This window comes from Leucoraja erinacea, chromosome 14 (genome assembly GCF_028641065.1).
Source record: "Leucoraja erinacea ecotype New England chromosome 14, Leri_hhj_1, whole genome shotgun sequence".
Classification (NCBI taxonomy): Eukaryota; Metazoa; Chordata; class Chondrichthyes; order Rajiformes; family Rajidae; genus Leucoraja; species Leucoraja erinaceus.
This window is the reverse complement of record NC_073390.1, coordinates 19145434-19165109: the sequence shown is the minus strand read 5'-3', so window position 1 is coordinate 19165109 and position 19676 is coordinate 19145434. Positions and strand designations below refer to the sequence as shown.

The 19676-nt window shown below is 44.7% G+C and overlaps 1 protein-coding gene across 1 annotated transcript in view; it reads left to right on the top strand.

The window, feature by feature from the left end:
• The first annotated feature begins 3457 nt into the window (after positions 1-3457).
• hltf (helicase-like transcription factor) overlaps positions 3458-19676 on the top strand; it is a 50844-nt gene continuing 34625 nt past the window's right edge. The window contains 6 exon segments of the mRNA XM_055645704.1: positions 3458-3747; positions 8710-8944; positions 10139-10305; positions 15899-16032; positions 17976-18076; positions 19304-19378. Of these exon segments, the coding sequence (XP_055501679.1) occupies positions 3740-3747; positions 8710-8944; positions 10139-10305; positions 15899-16032; positions 17976-18076; positions 19304-19378 (720 nt within the window). The 5' untranslated portion in view covers positions 3458-3739.

The following is a 19676-nucleotide window of genomic DNA, read 5'->3' as shown; positions in this document are numbered from 1 at the left end:
CCTTTCGGGTCAGAACCCTTCTTCAGACAATCTAACAATCTTTTGTGGGTTTTTTCTATTTAATATGTGCCAAACGCAGGCAGGTGGGACTAATGTAGATGGGACATGTTGGTCAGTGTAGGCACGTTGGGCCAAAGGGCCCGTTTCTACACAGTATGACTATAATCTGCCCATGCTCTAGAATCCTATACAAAAAGATTGTTTTTACCCGATTGTAAGGGATTTGTGTTTGAATACTTTTGAAAAAAGTGAGAATGTACAGTCTAGAATTTTAACAATTGTGCCAATCTGTTTGCTGAAATGTTTTAGGACAAGGAATTGTTGACATATATAATATTTACTGTCAATTTTAAAACAACATCCCAGTTATTTCAGCACCCCTGGTGCAGTGAAACAAAGTATTACTAATCAAAAATTGCTGCAAACAATTTTTAGACTTCATCTATCTGAAGAAGGGTCCTTGTGTTCGTCTTTACATGCACTGACTCTGTCCACCCTCTAAACTTGCTTTGGTTTTCAATCATCCAACCAATGCTTTCTACTAGGATCACTTCCTTCATTCATTCAGCAGGCTCTCAATGTTATTGCCAATGATAACTACAGTTTCTGGTGAAATCATGGTAAGATGTGCTCTCGATTCAAGAAATTGAAGAGAGTGGTGTATGTAGTCCAGTCCATAACACAGACTAGATTGCGTACCATTGACTCCATCTACATTTCACGATGCCTCAGAAAAGCAACCAACATAATTAAAGATAGACAAAAATGTTGGAGAAACTCAGCGGGTGAGGCAGCATCAACGGAGCGAAAGAAATGGGCAACGTTTCGTATCGAGAAGGGTCTCGACCCGAAACGTTGCCTATTTCCTTCGCTCCATAGATGCTGCCTCACTTAGAATAGAATAGAATAGTTTCTTTATTGTCATTGTAACATGGACCATGTACAACAAAATTTTAAATGTCAGCCAGTCAGTGCAGCATTCAAACATTTCTAAAAGATAACGATACATACACGGTAAAATAATAAAGATAAACAACTAAATAAATATCACGAACACAGCACGCATACACACCCAACCCTCCATCCTTCTGTCGATTTCACAGTGTACCACAGTCCCTTAGTCTGTATCGCCCCTGCGTTCCTTGGCGGCTACATTTAGTGCTTTTATAGCAGTGGGGTAAAAACTGTTTTTTAGTCTGTTCGTCCTTGTCCTTGTAGATCTGTACCGTCTGCCTGACGGCAACAGTTCAAACGGAGTGTCCGGGGTGGGAAATGTCCTTTATGATATTCTGGGTTTTTTTGGTGCAGCGGGAACTGTGTAAGTCCTCCAAGGTAAGGAGAGGGCAGCCGACAATCCTCTGGGCGTTGTCAATGGCCCTCTGGAGCGCTTTCCTCTGAGCCGCTGTGCAGCTGGTGTACCACACGCATACACAGTATGTTAGTATGCTCTCAATGGAGCACCGATAAAAGGACAGCAGCAGTCTCTGAGTGAGGTTGTTCTTCCTGAGCACCCTCAGGAAGTGCAGTCTCTGCTGGACCTTTTTCAGCAGCGCAGTGGTGTTCACGCTCCACGTCAGGTCCTCCTCAATATGGATTCCCAGGAAGCGGAAATCCGCCACCCTCTCTACACAGTCCCCTCTGATAGTCAATGGTACCATGTCCGTTTTGTTCTTCCTGAAGTCTATTATTACTTCCTTTGTCTTTAAGGTGTTGAGGAGCAGGTTATTTTCTTCGCACCACACTGTCAGCTGCTCCACCTCATCCCGGTAGGCGTACTCGTCCCCCCCTTGCTGAGTTTCTTCAGCATTTTTGTCTACCTTCGATTTTCCAGCATCTGCAGTCCCTTCTTAAACATAATTAAAGACTTATCCCACCTTGGTCATTCCTCCTTCTCCCCAGTCCCATCGGGCAGAAGATACAGAACCTTGAAAGTGTGCACCACCTGGCTTATGAACAACTTCTTCCCCTCTGTTATCAGTTTTCTGAACTGTCCTTCCATAAGCTAAAGTGCTGCCCGATTCACCTCTACCCCATTGCGGACATTGGACTTTGTCCTGGAACTGGTGCACTACAATGCTGAGAACTAAAGAATAGAATATAATAGTTTCTTTATTGTCATTATAACATGAACCATGTACAACGAAATTTAAAAATGTCAGTGCACCATTTAAACATTTCTAAAAGCTAAAGATACATACAAGGTAAAATATTTAAAAAAGATAAACAACTAAAATAAATATCATGAAAATAGCACGCATAAACACCCAACCCTACATCCTTCTGTCGATTTCACAGTGTACCACAGTCCCTTAGTATGTATCGCCCCTGCGTTCCTTGGTGGCTACATTTAGTGCCTTTATAGCAGTGGGGTAAAAACTGTTTTTAAGTCTGTTTGTCCTTGTCCTTGTAGATCTGTACCGTTTGCCTGACGGCAACAGTTCAAACAGGGAGTGCCCGGGGTGGGAAATGTCCTTTATAATACTCTGGGATTTTTTGATGCAGCGGGAACTGTGTAAGTCCTCCAAGGTAAGGAGAGGGCAGCCGACAATCCTCAGGGCATTGTCAATGGCCCTCTGGAGCGCTTTCCTCTGAGCCGCTGTGCAGCTGGTGTACCATACGCATACACAGTATGTTAGGATGCTCTCAATGGAGCACAGATAAAAGGACAGCAGCAGTCTCTGAGTGATGTTATTCTTCCTGAGCACCCTCAGGAAGTGCAGTCTCCCCTGGACCTTTTTCTGTATTCTGTATATTCTATATACAGAACTATATTCTGCACTCTCAATCTTCCCCTTTGTTGTACCTATTGAGATTGACTTGATTGTATTTATGACTAGTAATATCTGATCTGATCTGATAACATGCAAAACAACGCTTTTCGCTGTGCATCAGTACACGTGACAATAATAAACCCGAAGATAAACACAAAAAGCTGTAATAACTCAGCGGGTCAGGCAGTATCTCTGGAGAAAAAGAATAATAAATAAGTAAGTAATTTTTATTTATATAGCACTTTTAAATCAAATCACGTTGTAGTCAAAGTGCTTTATAGAAAAGAAATGAGATTACCATACATCCATATAAAATAATAGGTAACATTTCGGGTCGGGGCCCTTCTTCAGACCAGAAACGTCACCTATTCCTTCTCTCCAGCGATGCTGCCTGACCCGCTGAGCTATTCCAGCATTTAGTGCCTATCTTCAGCGCAAACCTACATCTTGCAGTTCCTTCCTATGCAATTATTAACCTATTCCCCACCTCCACCCCCCAAAAAAATCTTAACTCAGTAGAAATTGAAAAAAAATCTAAACATTGCCGTGTCTTTTCTCTGCATTGTGGATCAGCAGGCAGGAAAGGCAAGTAAAAACAGCTGTCAAGTCAGATAAAATGAAGAAGTTAGAAGATGTTGATCATGTTTCATAATATTGACCCTGTCAACATCCCACCTTTAAGAGCTGGGCGGCGGGAATGGCAGCTCATCACCGATTGGCTGCCACGGTGCATCCACTGGCCGGCGCCGCACTGGTCCCGCCTCCTGACGGCTCCTATAGGTCGGGCTGGACGAGGAGCCGGCGTTGTATGGCTGAAGGTGCTGTCAATCAGCGGCAGCGTTGCCTGCGAATGTGAAACTAAAAGGAAGCACGGAGCTCCGGCGCTGCTACAGTTCAGGCCTTTTGTTTTTGGAAAATCACTGACAAGGGGGGAACGATTTGATTTTGTGCTGAAGATTTATCCTTATATGCAGAGGTAGTGAACCAACTTTCATGTGCGAGTTGCGGTTTAAGAGCTGCGTTTTGCTTTTAAAACGTTTGCGTAAGGACTGGGCTGCAGAGCTCTCTTTTTCTAGCTGCAAGTGTCCTGTTGCAAACATAATACTGGCGTAATACTGTGCCATCAGAGCCTTCACATCATGCTTTGCTTTAGTGTTTTGTAATCCACAGTCGATTATTTATGGGAGATAAGAACCTGGGGGCAGGCGTTTTGCCTGCCTAGTCATTGCCTTGTTTTGGGCCCTGGGTCGTCAATGAGAAATCAGTGAATGAAAGGTTTTGTTTTTAACGGGAGGGAAGTGGAGAGGCAGCATTTCCTGTTAGAATCAGTTCACTTCAAATTAATGTTAGGAAACAGAGTGATATTTCACCGTCCCTTCCAATCGTGTGGTTTAAATTGCCTTTTAATCACGAATGGAGAAATGGATTAGTAGTTCAGCTAGAGCCAAGAATATCCATCAGATTCGGAGTTAAGTGCAAACCCTAAAATCTATTATCCAGAAGACCGTTGTTTCTCTTTCCCCATTGATTGAGTTAAACGTAGACCATCTAACAGCTTTTAATCTAATTGCTTTGGGACCGAGAATCAGAGGACAGAGGTTTAAGGTGAGAGGGGAAAGATTTGATAGGAACCTGAGGCATGCTAACGGCATGTTGGCTTTCATAGCAAGAGTAGTTGAGTATAAGAGCAAAGAGGTCCTTCTGCAGTTGTACAGGATCCTGGTGAGACCACACCTGGAGTATTGTGTGCAGTTTTGGTCTCCAAATTTGAGGGAGGACATTCTTGCTATTGAGGGACTGCAGCATAGGTTCACAAGGTTAATTCTCGGGATGGCAGAACTGTCATATGTTGAAAGAAGGAGCAACTGGGCTCGTATACGGAATTTAGAAGGATGAGAGGGAATATTATTAAAACATATAAGATTATTAAGGGATTGGACACACTAGAGGCAGGAAACATGTTCCCGGTGTTGGGGGAGTCCAGAATCAGGGGCCACAGTTTAAGAATTAGGGGTAGGCCATTTAGAACAGAGATGAGGAAAAACGTTTTCACCCAGGGAGTTGTGAATCTGTGGAATTATCTGCCTCAGAAGGCAGTGGAGGCCAATTCTCTGGATGCTTTCAAGAGAGAGTTAGACAGAGCTCTTAAAGATAATGGAGTCAAAGGATATGGGGAGAGAGCGGGAACGGGGTACTGATTGTGGCTGATCAGCCATGATCACAGTGAATGGTGGTGTTGGCTCCAAGGGCCGAATGGCCTGCTCCTGCATCTATTGTCTATTGTGGCGTAATATTTTTGGCGTAACATCTCCATGAAAGTGTAATTAGCTTGGGATTCATACATAGAATGAAATCTTGAATACAATGATAAGAAAAATACACAATGTGTTCCATGTGATTGGATGTGTATATACCTGGGGACATTTAAAAGGACAGTGTATAAAATCATGAGAGGCATAGATTGGGTAGATGCAGAGTCTCTTGCCCAGAGTAGGTGAATCGAGGTCCAGAGGGCATAGGTTTAATGTGAAGGGGAAATTATTTAATAGGAATCGGAGGGATAATATTTTCACACAAATGGTAGTGGGCGTATGGAACCAGCTGCCAGCGGATGTCGTTGAGGCAGGGACTATCCCAACGTTTAAGAAACAGTTAGGTAGGTAGATGGATAGCACAGGTTTGGAGGGATATGGGACAAACGTGGACAGGTGGGACTATAGCTGGGACATGTCCTGTGTGGGCAGGTTGGGCCGAAGGGTCTGCTTCCAGGCTGTAGCACTGTATGACTCTTATGACTGACTTGCAGGTGCATTTTTACCTGTAACAACATTATCTTAAGTTGTGGAAGATGTTTGATGTCAGGACATTGCTGGTAGAACATGCACCTACAGTTATAACCCAAGTAAAACTCAATCTTTGCGATACATCAGTTCACTTTAGCTTATTGTCACGTGTACCGAGGTACAGTGAAAAGCTTTTGTTGCTTGCTATGCAGCCAGCAGAAAGATAATCGATGATTGCAATTGATCCAATTACAGTGTATAGATACATGATGAGGGAATAATGTTTAGTGCAAGGTAAAGCCAGCAAAGACCAATGATAGTCTTGAGGGTCACCACTGAGGTATTGTATTGTATTGTATATCTTTATTGTCATTTCCTGAGCATTCGCATACCCAGAGGAAACAAAAAAACGTTGCTCAACCAGTATCCATTCAGTGTGCATGAAAAATAAATAGAAATAAAAAAAATACATGTATTTTTGGTAGATGGTAGATGGTAGTTGTGGTAGGATGATTCAGTTGCCTGATAACAGCTGGGAAAAAAACTATCCCTGAATCAGGAAATGTGGGTTTTCACACTTCAATACCTTTTGCCTGATGGGAGAGGGGAGAAGAGGGAGCGACTCGCCCTTGCTTATGCTGCTGGCCTTGCCGAGGCAGCCTGAGGTGTTATTGGAGTCAATAGAAGGGAGGTTGGTTTGGGCTGCATCCATAATTTGCTAATTTCTTGGATGGAGCTGTCCCAAACCAAGCTATGATGCATCCTGATAAAATGCTTCTATGGCGGCATCTGTAGAAGTTGGTAACATACCAAACTTCCTAAGCCTTTTAAGGAAGTAGAGGCGTTGGTGTGCTTTCTTGGGCATTGCTTCAATATGGGAGGTCCAGGAGAAGTTGTTGGTGATATTAACTCCTAGGAATTTGAAGTGAATAACGGTATTGGTTTATTATTGTCTTGTGTACCAAGATAGAAACATAGAATTAGGTGCAGGAGTAGGCCATTCGGCCCTTTGAGCCAGCATTGCCATTCAATATAATCATGGCTGATCATCCAAAATCAGTACCCGTTCCTGCTTTCTCGCCATATCCCTTGATTCCTTTAGCCCTAAGAGCTAAATCTAACTCAATACAGTGAAAAACAAATGACTTGCTCAGTCTGAGGAAGGGTCTCGGCCCAAAACGTTACCTATTCCTTTTCTCCAGAGATGCTGTTTGACCCGCTGAGTTACTCCTGTATTTTGTGTGTATCTACAATGAATAACTTTGTTTGGCATGCTGCCCAGGAAATTCATACCATACATAGGCAAGAGGTACAGAAGTGTGATAGCACACCTCCAGATTCAGGGACAGATTCTTCCCAACTGTTATCAGGCAACTGAACCATGCTATCACCAACTACAGAACGGTCCTGAGCTACCATCAACCTCATTGGAGACCCTCAGACTGTCTTTAATCTGACTTTACTGAACATTATCTTGCACCAAACGTTATTCTCTTTACCATGTACACTGGATGGCTGGATTGTAGTCATGTCTAGTCTTTCCGCTGACGAGAACGCACGTAACAAAAAGCTTTTCATTGTACTTTGTTGCATTTGACAATAAACTAAACTAAAACTAAAACTACTACAGGTAGTGCAAAAAGATAAAGGAAAAAGAGTGTAGACTATAGTGTTATAGCCACAGAGAAAGTGCAGATAAAAAAAATGCCAGGGCTGCAAAGAGGTAGATTGGGGGAACAGGAATGCTTCCTTGGCTTATGAGAGACACATTCACGAGTTTGATAACAGCGAGGAAGGAACTGTTCTTGAATCTGGTGGTGCAGCTTTCAAGCTATTGCGCCTTCTGCATATTAGAAGTTTGTACAGTTGGCATCGGGATGGATGCTAGTGGTTTTCTTAAAGAGGTGGGAATCTTTGAATGGAGCATGAAAGAGAGCATTTAAAATGGCTTAAAAAACTTTGGAACTTTGTTGAGACATTGAATGAGATTGTGATATACATTGTGTGGATGAAATATCATTTCTGTATTGTGCAGTCTACGATTTATGTAGTAAAGCATATTTATGTATTAATTGCATTTTAATCCTTGTGTAGGATTTAACAGGAAATATTTCATTTGACAAACGGGCAACCTTTGTCATTTTAGCTGTCTAGAGATGCAGCAATTTTATTTTCTCTTTTTGGAATCATTTATTCTTGGAGAAAGCCAAATTATGACAAGGGTCCTGTGTCGACAGATCAAATAACAAGGGAGTGGGTTGAACCATCTCCTAATCTGAGTCAAATACCCTGGTTGCTCAAAACATTCTGTGGGATGTTACCAGCTAAAGACAGAGCAGATTACAGGTCATGTATTAAAACGTTGCAGTTTTATGATGCATTTACGATTTATGAAATGTTGCAGGTTTTATGATGCATGCAGTCAAGGATTAATTTAATTTAGAGATAGAAAATAGGTGCAGGAGGAGGCCATTCGACCCTTCGAGCCAGCACCGCCATTCATTGTGATCATGGCTGATCGTCCCCAATCAATAACCCGTGTCTGCCTTCATAGAATCATAGAAATAGATACGGCATGGAAACGGGTCTATCGGCCCACTGAGTACATTCCGAACATTGATCAAGGATTTTAGGTGAATATATAGTTTACAGATACAGCATGGAGTCTGTATCTGGGCTCATGGACTCCATTGAGCCCACGTTGACTATCGGTCACCTGTTCACACTAGGTCCATATTCTCCCATTTTCTCATCCACTCTTTGCATTACAATTTAATTTAGAAATACAACATGGTACCTTTGTCCCACTGAGTCCACACCAACCATTGATCACCTCTTCACACCAATTCTATGTTATCTACTCCCTACACATTAGGGACAATTTTACCAGACCAATTAATCTACAAACCAGCACGTCTTTGGGATGTGGGAGGAAACTGGAACACCCGGAGGAATTCCACATGGTCACAGGGAGAACTTACAAACTCTGCACTGACAGCACCCGGGTCTCTGAGGCAGCGGCTCTACATGTGCAGCAGAATTGCTGCTGCTTCATGCTGCTTGTGGTAAAAGCGTTCACTTCAGGTGCTGATAAACTGTGTGTTTAAATGCTCCATTCCCACATACCATGGCTGGTGTTGCTTTTCTTTCTGTAGCATGCTGTCCTGGCGGAATTGGTACAGTTCCCAGTACCTGGGGGGGCAAGCTGCCTCTCGCTTCACCGATGGAAGCTATATCTTTGCTGTGGATCCAGAGGAGACGTTGTCCCAGATGATAAACCGCACACTTGCAGATGACACAGCGGCAGCAGTAGATGAGGATCTGGACTCCGCCGTCTTATTTGGAAACCTCCGAGGAAATATAGTTGGATTGCGTTATTATACTGGTGTGGTAAGATCTCTTTCTCCCACCCTATTGTGATAGTACTAACCTGTATTTAAGTTATTGTCAAGTCACGTTTATTGTCAAATGTACAGTAGGGCACAGCTACAAAGTAAAATTTAAAGAGTTCTACAGCATGGAAACAGGCCCTTCGCCCAACTTGCTCAATCCAACCAAGATGCTCCATCTACACTGGTCCCATCTGCCCGCATTTGGTCCTTATCCTGCACCTATTTTCTATGTTTCTAAAACCTTCCCTATCCATGTACCTATCCAAAAGTCTTTTAAATGATGGTTTTAGAAACCGTTTCAACTATCTCCTCTGGCACCTCGCTTCATGTACCCGCCACTCTCCGTGTGAAAAAAGTGCCCCTCGGGCACTATGTCCTCTGGTTTTTGATTCCCTGCTCTGAGCAAAGGATTGTGCATTCACCCTCATCTATTCCCCTCATAATCTTATACTCCTCTATAAGATCACCCCTCAGCGTCTTGCGCTCCAAGGAATAAATTCCTAACCTGCCCAACCTTTCCCTATAGCTCAGGCCCTCGAGACCTGGCAACAAACTCGTAAAACTTCTCTGCAGCTTTCTTTTCCAGCTTAATGACATCCATCCTTTGGCAGGGTAACATAAACTGAACATAATACGCTAAGGGGGCATAATGTCTGTGTCCATGTCCTTTGGAGGGACATAGATTCAGACAAACACATAAACGCAAATCGTACACAAGTTACACACAAAATCTCCAAAAGAAATGTGATAAAAAACAAGAAATTAGTGCAAAAACTTAATTATAACATACCACAGTGCTACCGTCACTTATGAAGGTTATTAACTTGTTGCAGAATTGATTTAAATGTAGAAATCAAGCTATTAAAAAATAATAAGCATAAAGGGTGACGAAAGGAAGCAGGAAGACACAAGGGTGTCAGATTAGGAGAGAAGAGGAGTGAAATGTAACGCCAGAGGGAGGAAATAGGGGGACATGGAGCTGGTGGGAAGGGAACAATGTAGTAAACCTTGATGTGCACTCTGGTGGGGCACTGGAAAGCGAGGGAGCATAGTTTGTAGAGTGCGTACGTTGCTGTAGGAAGCACCCACTGAGGATGCTGATGTATTTGCTGACAGACTGTGTTCACTGTGTTTGAGGCCTAAACAGTATGGGGTTGCTACGCTGTTAACTTGCTTTTAATGTTGTTGTCAGGTGAGCAATAATGAAATGGTTGCACTTCAGCGGGATCCGAACAATCACTATGACAACAATGCGGTCCGAGTGAATAATGTGAACGGCATACAGGTGGGACACATCAAACGTGAGCTGGCAGCTCCACTGGCCTTCTTCCTGGATAACAAGCTGGCGAGGATCGAGGGGTGAGTCGGCATCTTCATTCCTGGGAGACGCCCATTGTCCAGGAATGCACTTGGTTACACACACAGGGTTAATTAAGCTGTGGGCCGATCATTGAAAATGTGTCTAGAATTTAACTTTCGTGACCTATGTCTGGGAACTACTTGAAATTTTGCACAGATTTAGATAAAATATATTTGAGAAGGAAGTCATAACTCGTCAGTGCCAAAAGTTGCACATTAATTAATTAAGTTAATTTGAAAATGAGATCGAAAAAGTAAGCGCCATCTAGTGTTCAATGCATCGAACACTAGATGGCGCTTTTACAATCTCATTTTCTAATATGTGAATATGACTGGAGTTATATATAATTATATAAATAATATGATGAATATAATTGTGAGTGTGTATTTTGAATGAGACTGCCGCAGCGGTCCGGCTCCTGAACCAGCCTAATTAATGGGTGAGGGCAGTTCCTGTGCGTTCCCCCGTTTACTGAACCCCACTGACTGCCAGTGTGCAGGGTGGGGGTCACGACAGTAGTGGGACTGGGGCAGTGCCAGGCTGGGGGAAGGCTAAGGCATCTTCCACTGCGGGGAAAATGCCAAACCCTAACTCGCCCTCCCCCTTCCAGAGTTGCCCACGGCTGGAGCTGGAGCCACTTTGGGACTGGCTGTGCGCTCCGTACGTGTGGCCGCTCAGCTCGTCCATCTCGGCCAGCATGCCCTTCTGGATCACCATGGTGATGATGGTGGGGAGCAGCACTACCGTGCACGTCGCCCGGGCAGCCTTCAGCACCCTCATAGCGCCGGCTCTGTCAGTCCAGCTCGCTTGTTGCAACACCGGCCGGCCGACAGTCCGCCCCGCCCCTCGCAGCATCCACGGGGGCCCGACAGCCCGCCCCACCCCTCGCAGCATCCACCGGGGCCCGACAGCCCGCCCCACCCCTCGCAGCATCCACCGGGGCCCGACAGCCTACCCGATCTTTCACAGCACTTACTGGCGGCCCGACCGATGCTTCACAGCATCCACTGGTGGCCCGACCGACCGACCAATCCAAATCCTAACCCTAGCTCTACATTTTTATTTATCATTTTTATTTAACAGTTCACATCATAACTTTACAAAGATAAATCAATTGTCAAACAAAATTATCAGCAAGGTTAGCATTACCTTTATTCCTTCGAAACCTTGCTATTGTTTTGATGTAATTAGGAGGCAGCCATGATCCCAGAGTGCTCACTGCATAGCTACCATGAAACAAAGCGTGTGATTGGGCAATTGGCTTCCGACGCAATGTCAAACGTGCATTGATTGGACAATTACTACTCGGCAAATTGGAGGTTTTCTCGTATTTTAAAAATATGTGCAGGTTTTGTTCTTGACGAGTTTTAGGTATGATTTCTATAATATTTTTACACAATATGCTAAAAATTCAGGTAGTTACGTGATTTGGGTCACGAACTTAAACGAAAAAGCACCTCGGCCCACTGCCGTTAAGTTGTTAAGTGTGAGGTGTTGCATTTTGTGAGGTTTGAGGATGTGGTCAGGATTTGAGGGCCTGAGTTTTGGGAAGAGGTTGGGCAGGCTATGGCTTTATTCCTTGGAGCACAGATGGATGAGAAGTGATCTTAAGGCAGCGATCTTACGGTGTATAGCAGTGATCTTATCGAGGTGTATAAAATCATGAGGTGAATAGATAGATAAGATGCACAGTTGTTTACCCAGAGCATATAGGTTGAAGGTGAGAGGGGAAAGATTTGAAAGGCATTTGAGTGGCAACCTTTTCACACAGCGGGTGGAATGAGCTGCTGGAGGAGGGGTAGTTGAGGCAGAAATTATACCAACATTTAAACTACATTTGGACAGGTAAATGGACAGGAAAGGTTTAGAGGGATATGGGCCAAACGCAAGCGGGTGGGGCTAGTACAGATGGGGCATGTTGGTCGGCTGAGGCATGCTGGGTCAAAGGGCCTGTTTTCATGCTATATGACTATGAAGGAATGATGAATCTTAGTCGCACCTTTTTTAAACATGGTGCCATGCTGAACTTTTAACGGTTCAAATTGACAGGTTTATTGGTTGCTATAAATTGCCAATTGTGTGCAGGTGAATGGTAGAATGTTGAATCTGTGAATGGAGCCTGCATAGACTTGATGGGTTGTAATAGTGTCTTCCATGGGGTAAGGGAATTTCTGATCTTTGATTTAAAATATGTGAATGAAACTGTATGTAAGGAAGCTGCTTGTTCAGTGGTAATTCTTATCACATATAGATGAGGAATATTGTGTGCAGTTCTGGTCGTCCTGTTACAGGAAGGATATGGAGGCTATGGAAAGGGTACAGAGGAGGTTTACCAGAAAGATGCCTGAATTAAGAGGCTTGGATCAGTGTGTGTGATGATCCTTACCAGCAAAATCACTGCTGGAAGGACTCAGGGCAGCACAGTGGGGCAGCGGTGGAGTTGCTGCCTTACTGCGCCAGAGACCTGTGTTCGATCCTGACTATGGGTGCTGTCTGTACGGAGTTTGTACGGTCTCCCTGTGACCGCGTGGGTTTTCTCCGGGTGCTCTGGTTTCCTCCCACGCTCCAAAGACGTACAGGTTTGTAGGTTAATTGGCTGTGGTAAAATTGTAAATTGTCTAGTATGGGTAAGATAGTGTTAGTGTGTGTGGACTGTTGGACGGGGAGGTCTCAGTGGGCTGAATGACCTGTTTCCGCACTGTATTTCTAAACTAAACTAATCTAGAGGAGAGTGACAATCTTTGGTAACAAATTGGTTGTCTTGTTTATCATTCATCTGATTTTCTTTGCTATTGAATTGAATCGTGAATAAAATCAGGTGGCGTGGTAGGGCTCTCGACTCATTATTAATCCATGCCTGCTTCGGGGGTTCAAATTGAAATGCTGAATCCTTAAATGGGAGTAATGTAGAGTCTGGCAATAAATATGTCAGGCTGCTCTATCGGGAATGCTTCCTAGTCCCATCTCCACATCAGCAGTGGTTTAAGCTGCAGGGTGGCAGCTTGCCTCCTTGGTTTGTAGAATTAGTCTTCAGTGTTATTATTTGTTTTGCTGAGCCCCCGAGGCGCTGACATTTTGAAAAATACAACTTGGGACTACTGGCTGCAGCACGGAGTTGAGAAGTTAACTTTGCAGTGGTGGGTGATGAGGGGGGGGGAGCTAATGATCTCAGTCCCGTGGCGATTGCTCTACTGGTGTTGACGCCCCAGAGCCTGAAGCGGAGTTTGGAGCGTCGTACATTGACAGAGGGGGATTCCTGCAGAGTCTGGACACCATTGCGCCACTGAGATGCGTTTCCATGCTTGGTTGCAACGCTGCAGATTTGCTGTCGGCTGTGGTTTTACTAACAGTATAATTTCAGTCACTGACTTGGGGAATGGTTTAGGTTTTGGGTTTATTATATTGCCACGTGTACTGAGGTGAAGTGAAAAGCATTGTTTTGCATGTTATAGTTCATGTCATAGGAGCAGATTTCCACAGCCATCCAAGTCAATGAATTCCACAGATTCGCCACCTTTGACTAAAGAAATTCCTCCTCAACTCCTTTCCAAAGGTACGTCCTTTTATTCTGAGGCTGTGCCCTCTGGTCCTAGACTCACCCATTGGTGGAAACATCCAAACAGATCAAATACACTATACATAAATACAATCGTCAAATTCAAGTACAACAGGTAGAACAAAGGTGAAAATCAAAAGTGCAGAACATGGTTCTCAACATGTATAGAACATTTAGAAATGCTGCTATACTAACAAGTAGGATAAAAGTGTGACACGGCAGTGCAGCGGTAGAGTTGCTTCCTTACAATGCCAGAGATCTGGGTTTGATCCTGACTAAGGTATTGGGGGTTCAGTATTGATGTGGATAGAGAACTGGCTGGCAGACAGGAAGCAAAGAGTAGGAATAAACGGGTCCTTTTCAGAATGGCAGGCAGTGACTAGTGGAGTACCGCAAGGCTCAGTGCTGGGACCCCAGCTATTTACAATATATATTAATGATTTGGACGAGGGAATTGAATGGAGCATCTCCAAGTTTGCGGACGACACGAAGCTGGGGGGCAGTGTTAGCTGTGAGGAAGATGCTAGGAGGCTGCAAGGTGACTTGGATAGGCTGGGTAAATGGGCAAATGTATGGCAGATGCAGTATAATGTGGATAAATGTGAGGTTATCCACTTTGGTGGCAAAAACAAGAAAGTAGACTATTATCTGAATGGTGAAAAAAACATTTTTCACACAGTGGTGAATCTCTGGAACTCTCTGCTACAGAAGGTAGTTGAGGCCAGTTCATTGGCTATATTTAAGAGGGAATTAGATGTGGCCCTGGTAGCTAAAGAGATCAGGGGGGTATCGAGAGAAGGCAGGTACGGAATACTGAGTTGGATGATCAGCCATGATCATATTGAATGGTGGTGCAGGCTCGAAGGGCCGAATGGCCTACTCCTGCACCTATTTTCTATGTTTCTATGTGGCCGATTAGGAAAAGGGGAGATGCAACGAGACCTGGGTGTCATGGTACACCAGCCATTGAAAGGAGGCATGCAGGTGCAGCAGGCAGTGAAAAAAGCGAATGGTGTGTTGGCATTCATAGCAAAAGGATTTGAGTATAGGAGCAGGGAGGTTCTACTGCAGTTGTACAGGATCTTGGTGAGACCACACCTGGAGTATTGTGTACAGTTTTGGTTTCCTAATCTGAGGAAAGACATTCTTGCCATAGAGGGAGTACAGAGAAGGTTAACCAGACTGATTCCTGGGATGTCAGTCAGGACTTTCATATGAAGAAAGACTGGATAGACTCGGCTTGTACTCGCTAGAATTTAGAAGATTGAGGGGGGGATCTTGTAGAAACTTACAAAATTCTTAAGGGGTTGAACAGGCTAGATGCAGGAAGATTGTTCCCGATGTTGGGGAAGTCCAGAACAAGGGGTCACAGTTTAAGGATAAGGGGGAAATCTTTTAGGACCAAGATGAGAAAAAAAAATTTCACACAGAGAGTGGTGAATCTCTGGAATTCTCTGCCATAGAAGGTAGTTGAGGCCAGTTCATTGGCTATATTTAAGAGGGAATTAGATGTGGCCCTTGTGGCTAAAGGGATCAGGGTGTATGGAGAGAAGGCAAGTACAGGATACTGAGTTGGATGATCAGCCATGATCATATTGAATGGCTGTGCAGGCTCGAAGGGCCGAATGGCCTACTCCTGCACCTATTTTATATGTTTCTACGGGTGCTGTCTGTACAGAGTTTGTACCTTCTCCCTCTAACCGTGTGGGTATAACCCAGGTTCTCCGGTTTCCTCCCACATTCCAAAGATTAATTTGGTTTTGGTATAAATTGTAAATTGCCTCTAGTGTGTAGAATAGTGCAGTTGTATGGGGATCTCTGGTTGGCACGGAGTCGGCAGGCCGAAGGGCCTGTTTCCGTGCTGTATCTCTAAACTATAAGATTTAAAAGAGTAGAACGATTGTATGGGATGATAGCAGATCCTTCTCAGGGTGGCACAGGCAAAGAATCGCCACGCTCCGGGGCCATCTTTGGATCGTGCGGGGGTGGAGTGGGCGATGACTGAATCACTACCGTCTTCTTTCTTTTCCCCTCAGGGTTGTCCCGTACGGTGCTAACAATGTGTTCACCATGCCCGTGCAGCTTTCCTTCTGGGGCAAAGAGGAAAACCGCGCCGCTGTTCTGGAGAAACTGAAGATTCACGGCTTCAAACTGGCACCGCACAACAAAGGTAAAATCCCATTGGTCCACGGACTCCGTAGGTGGGGGGGGGGGGGGGGGGGGGGGGGGGGGGGGGGGGGGGGGGGGTGCGGTGGTGGTTCTTGTCTGACAGGCCGTTGTAACCTTAAACCCTGGTTAGGTGAGGAGTCTAAGTTGACACTGGCAGCGGTAGAGCTGCTGCCTCACAGCACCAGAGACCAGGGTTCGATCCTGACTATGGGAGCTGTCTGTGCGGAATTTATACGTTCTCCCAGTGACTGCGCAGGTTTTCTCCAGGTGCTCCGGTTTCCTCCCACACTCCAAAGACGCACAGGTTCGTAGGTTAATTGGCCTCTATAAATTTGCCTTAATGTGTAGCGAGTGGATGAGAAAGTGGGATGACAGAGAACTAGTATGAACAGGTGACCACCTATCCTGTACACTGCACAATGCTCCCAACCCATCAATAAAAACAAGTCTATTTGACCAGCATTCTTGCAGGTCTGCTTCTGACAGGAAATCAGACTTGTAGTTCCACAATTCCTATTGTGACGTTACATATCTTTATGTAATTGAGGGCATTTTGAAATTGAATCACTGTAGTAGCAATGATCGCAACCAGTTTCCACCCTAAGATTATTTATACTTGTTGGCTGTGTGGTTAATATTGACCAGGGCACTAAACCTGTCATGAATGAGCTTTAGGATCTTTCACTCCAACCTGTGAGGGTAAGTCCGGGACCAACAGAGAGTGGCTTCCCCACACTGCAGCGATCCTTCAATAATGTGTGTTTGATGGCCTGTATCTGCTGGAGTGTAGAAGGTGGGGGGGACCTAATTGAAGCTTACCGAACAGTGAAAGACCTGGATAGAGTGGATGTGGAGAGGATGTTTCCACTAGTGGGAGAGTCGAGGACCAGAGGGCACAGCTACAGAGTAAAAGGATGCAGCTTTAGAAAGATGAGGGGGAATTTATTTAGTTAGAGGGTGGGGAATTCATTATTACAGACGTGCGTGGAGGCCAAGTCAATGGATATTTTTAGGGTGGGGATTGACAGATTCTTGATTGGTAAGGGTGTCAGGGGTTACGAGAAGAAGGCAGGAAAATTAGCTTGAAAGGGAAAGCTAGATCAGCCATGATTAAATGGCAGAGTGGACGATGGGCTGAATGGCCTAATTCTGTTCCTAGAATTTATGAACATATTGTGTTAGACTAGATTTACCTCAAACACTCAAGTTCCCAGTGTGCCCCGAATTCAACAGTTTTCAGACTCTGGTGTGCTCTTGTTGAATCAGTAACACTTTATCCGTCTACTTCAGGCATCATGCACTTCCCCACTAAACCTCCTCTTCAACATAAACCGTGCTGAATATCAGCATCTTCTGCGATTTTATTCACCTCCCTTCAACGTGTCTCCCTCCCTTCTGTAGTTGTATGACCAAACGTTGGAAGGATAAACAATGGAGCAGCGGTAGAGTTGCTGCTGTGCAATGCCAGAGATCTAGGTTCGATCCTGACAACAGGTGCTGTCTGTATGGAGTTTGTACGTTCTCCCTGTGACCCTCGTGGGTTTTCCCCAGGTGCTCCGGTTTCATCCCGGCTTGAAAGACATTCAGGTTTGTAGGTTAATTGGCTTGGTAAAATTGCCCATAATGTGTGTAGGATAGTGTTAAGTGTGCAGGGATCGCTGGCCAGCCCAGACTCAGTAAGCCGAAGGGCCTATTTTCGCACTGTATGAACCAAACTAAACCTGAACTTTTATTAACAATTGATATAGTGTGTGGTGTGGACAGTGTGGACAGAATCTGAAGAAGGGTTCCGACCTGCATCGTCACCCATCCTTTTTGTCTAGAGACGCTGCCTGACCCGTTGAGTTACACCAGCACTTTGCGCCCATGGACAACACTTGTATTTGGTTGATGCAGACAAATCGCTGGGATGTATAGCAGCCTGACCTTTCATGTTGTTAACAGGCAGTGGGATTGCTGAAGCGTGGTCTGGAATGGGTTCTGCAAGAGCTGGACCAAGCTACAAAGCTCCTGTGCACACAGCAGTGCAGATGACAGCAGAACAGGTGAGCGTTTAATTCTACACGGCAGTTCCTCAGTTACTTTAGTCGAATTAGCCACATCACCTTCAGGGAGCTTCCACACATATTTTGCAACCAGGCTGATATACAAGTGGAGCGGCATGGTGTTGCGGTGATAGAGCTGCTGCCTTACAGCGCCAGAGACCCGCATTCAATCCTGACTACGGGCGCGGCCTGTATGGAGATTGTACGTTCTACCCGTGACCGTGTGGGTTTCCTCTGGGTGCTCCGGTTTCCTCCCAAAGACAAACAGGCTTGTCGGTTAATTGGCCTTTGGTGAAAAATCGTAGAATTTCCCTCGTGTGTGGGATAGTGCTAGTGTAACGGGGATTGCTGGTCATTGCCGACTCGGTGGGCCAAAGGGCCTGCTGTATCTCTAAACTAAACTAAACTTAACTAAAAAAATGGAGCACTGTTCCAAGCTACAACTGATATGGAATTAAAATATTTGATATTTCCTGAGGTACTAGCCAGCATAATTGCATGATTGTTAACTCAATGGTTCATAAGTTATAGGAGTAGAATTAGGCCATTTGGCCCATTAAGTCTAATGCTCGATTCAATCATGGCTGATCTATCTTTCCCTGTCAACCCCATTCTCCCCATAACCCCTGACACCCGTACTAATCAAGTAATCAACAATGGTTCTTTATTATCGCATGCAGCGAGGTGAAATTCTCTTATTTGCATACAGTTCAGTAAATTATTACTATAAATAAACACAATTGCTGATTAAGTGTAAAGTGTACTGAGACCATCTATTCAAGTTACCCGGTTATGGCACCATTTTCAAAGTCCCAGCTGCCGGCCCCTTTGCAGCCGTCTCCTCTGTCCGGATCGTCCAGTGAACTGTTGTCCTCTGCTAGCCCGGCCACCTTCAACCTTTGTGCCCCAGGGGTTCCTCCTGCAGCCAATCTTGAGGGCACAGAAGATAAGACTTACTTCTTACTGACCCTGACTTTGTTCTTCTTACTGACCCTGTGTTCTTGCATCTGACGTTGCCGACTCCCTCCGCCCTCCTCTCAGGGATGAGCAGGGGCCGGGCTCGGCGGATTTCATCTTCAGGCGGGTTCCTGTTACTGTGGCGGGCGACCCAGGCCGGACGAATGCCCCAACGATCCTTGTCCCAAACAGTGGTCGACCTCCAGGGAACTACAGAGAATAATTGTTCTTTTGCTGCTCCACATGAGAATTGTTCATTTCTTTTTACAGCTAAAGAATGAATTTGATAAGATATTTGAAGATCTGAAGGAGCATGATAAGACTCAGGAAATTGAACCGGCTAAGGTAATATGAAACGCTTTTGGGGAAATACATATTATTGTGAAATCTTTTGAGCTACTGTGAAGCAACTTGGAATTTTTCACACCAAAAAGCTATAGAAATGGGAATTGTTAATTTTTGTACTTTGTGTTATGTGTTGCACAGATCAATAATGACAACAGAGTAAGTATTTAAACACTAGTTTTACTAAACATCAACGGACATTGTACAGAAGACGGACATAATGCGCTGGAGCAACTCAGTGGCTCGGGCAACATCTCTGGAGAAAAGGAATAGTTGAATAGAAATTGGGTTTTGGGTT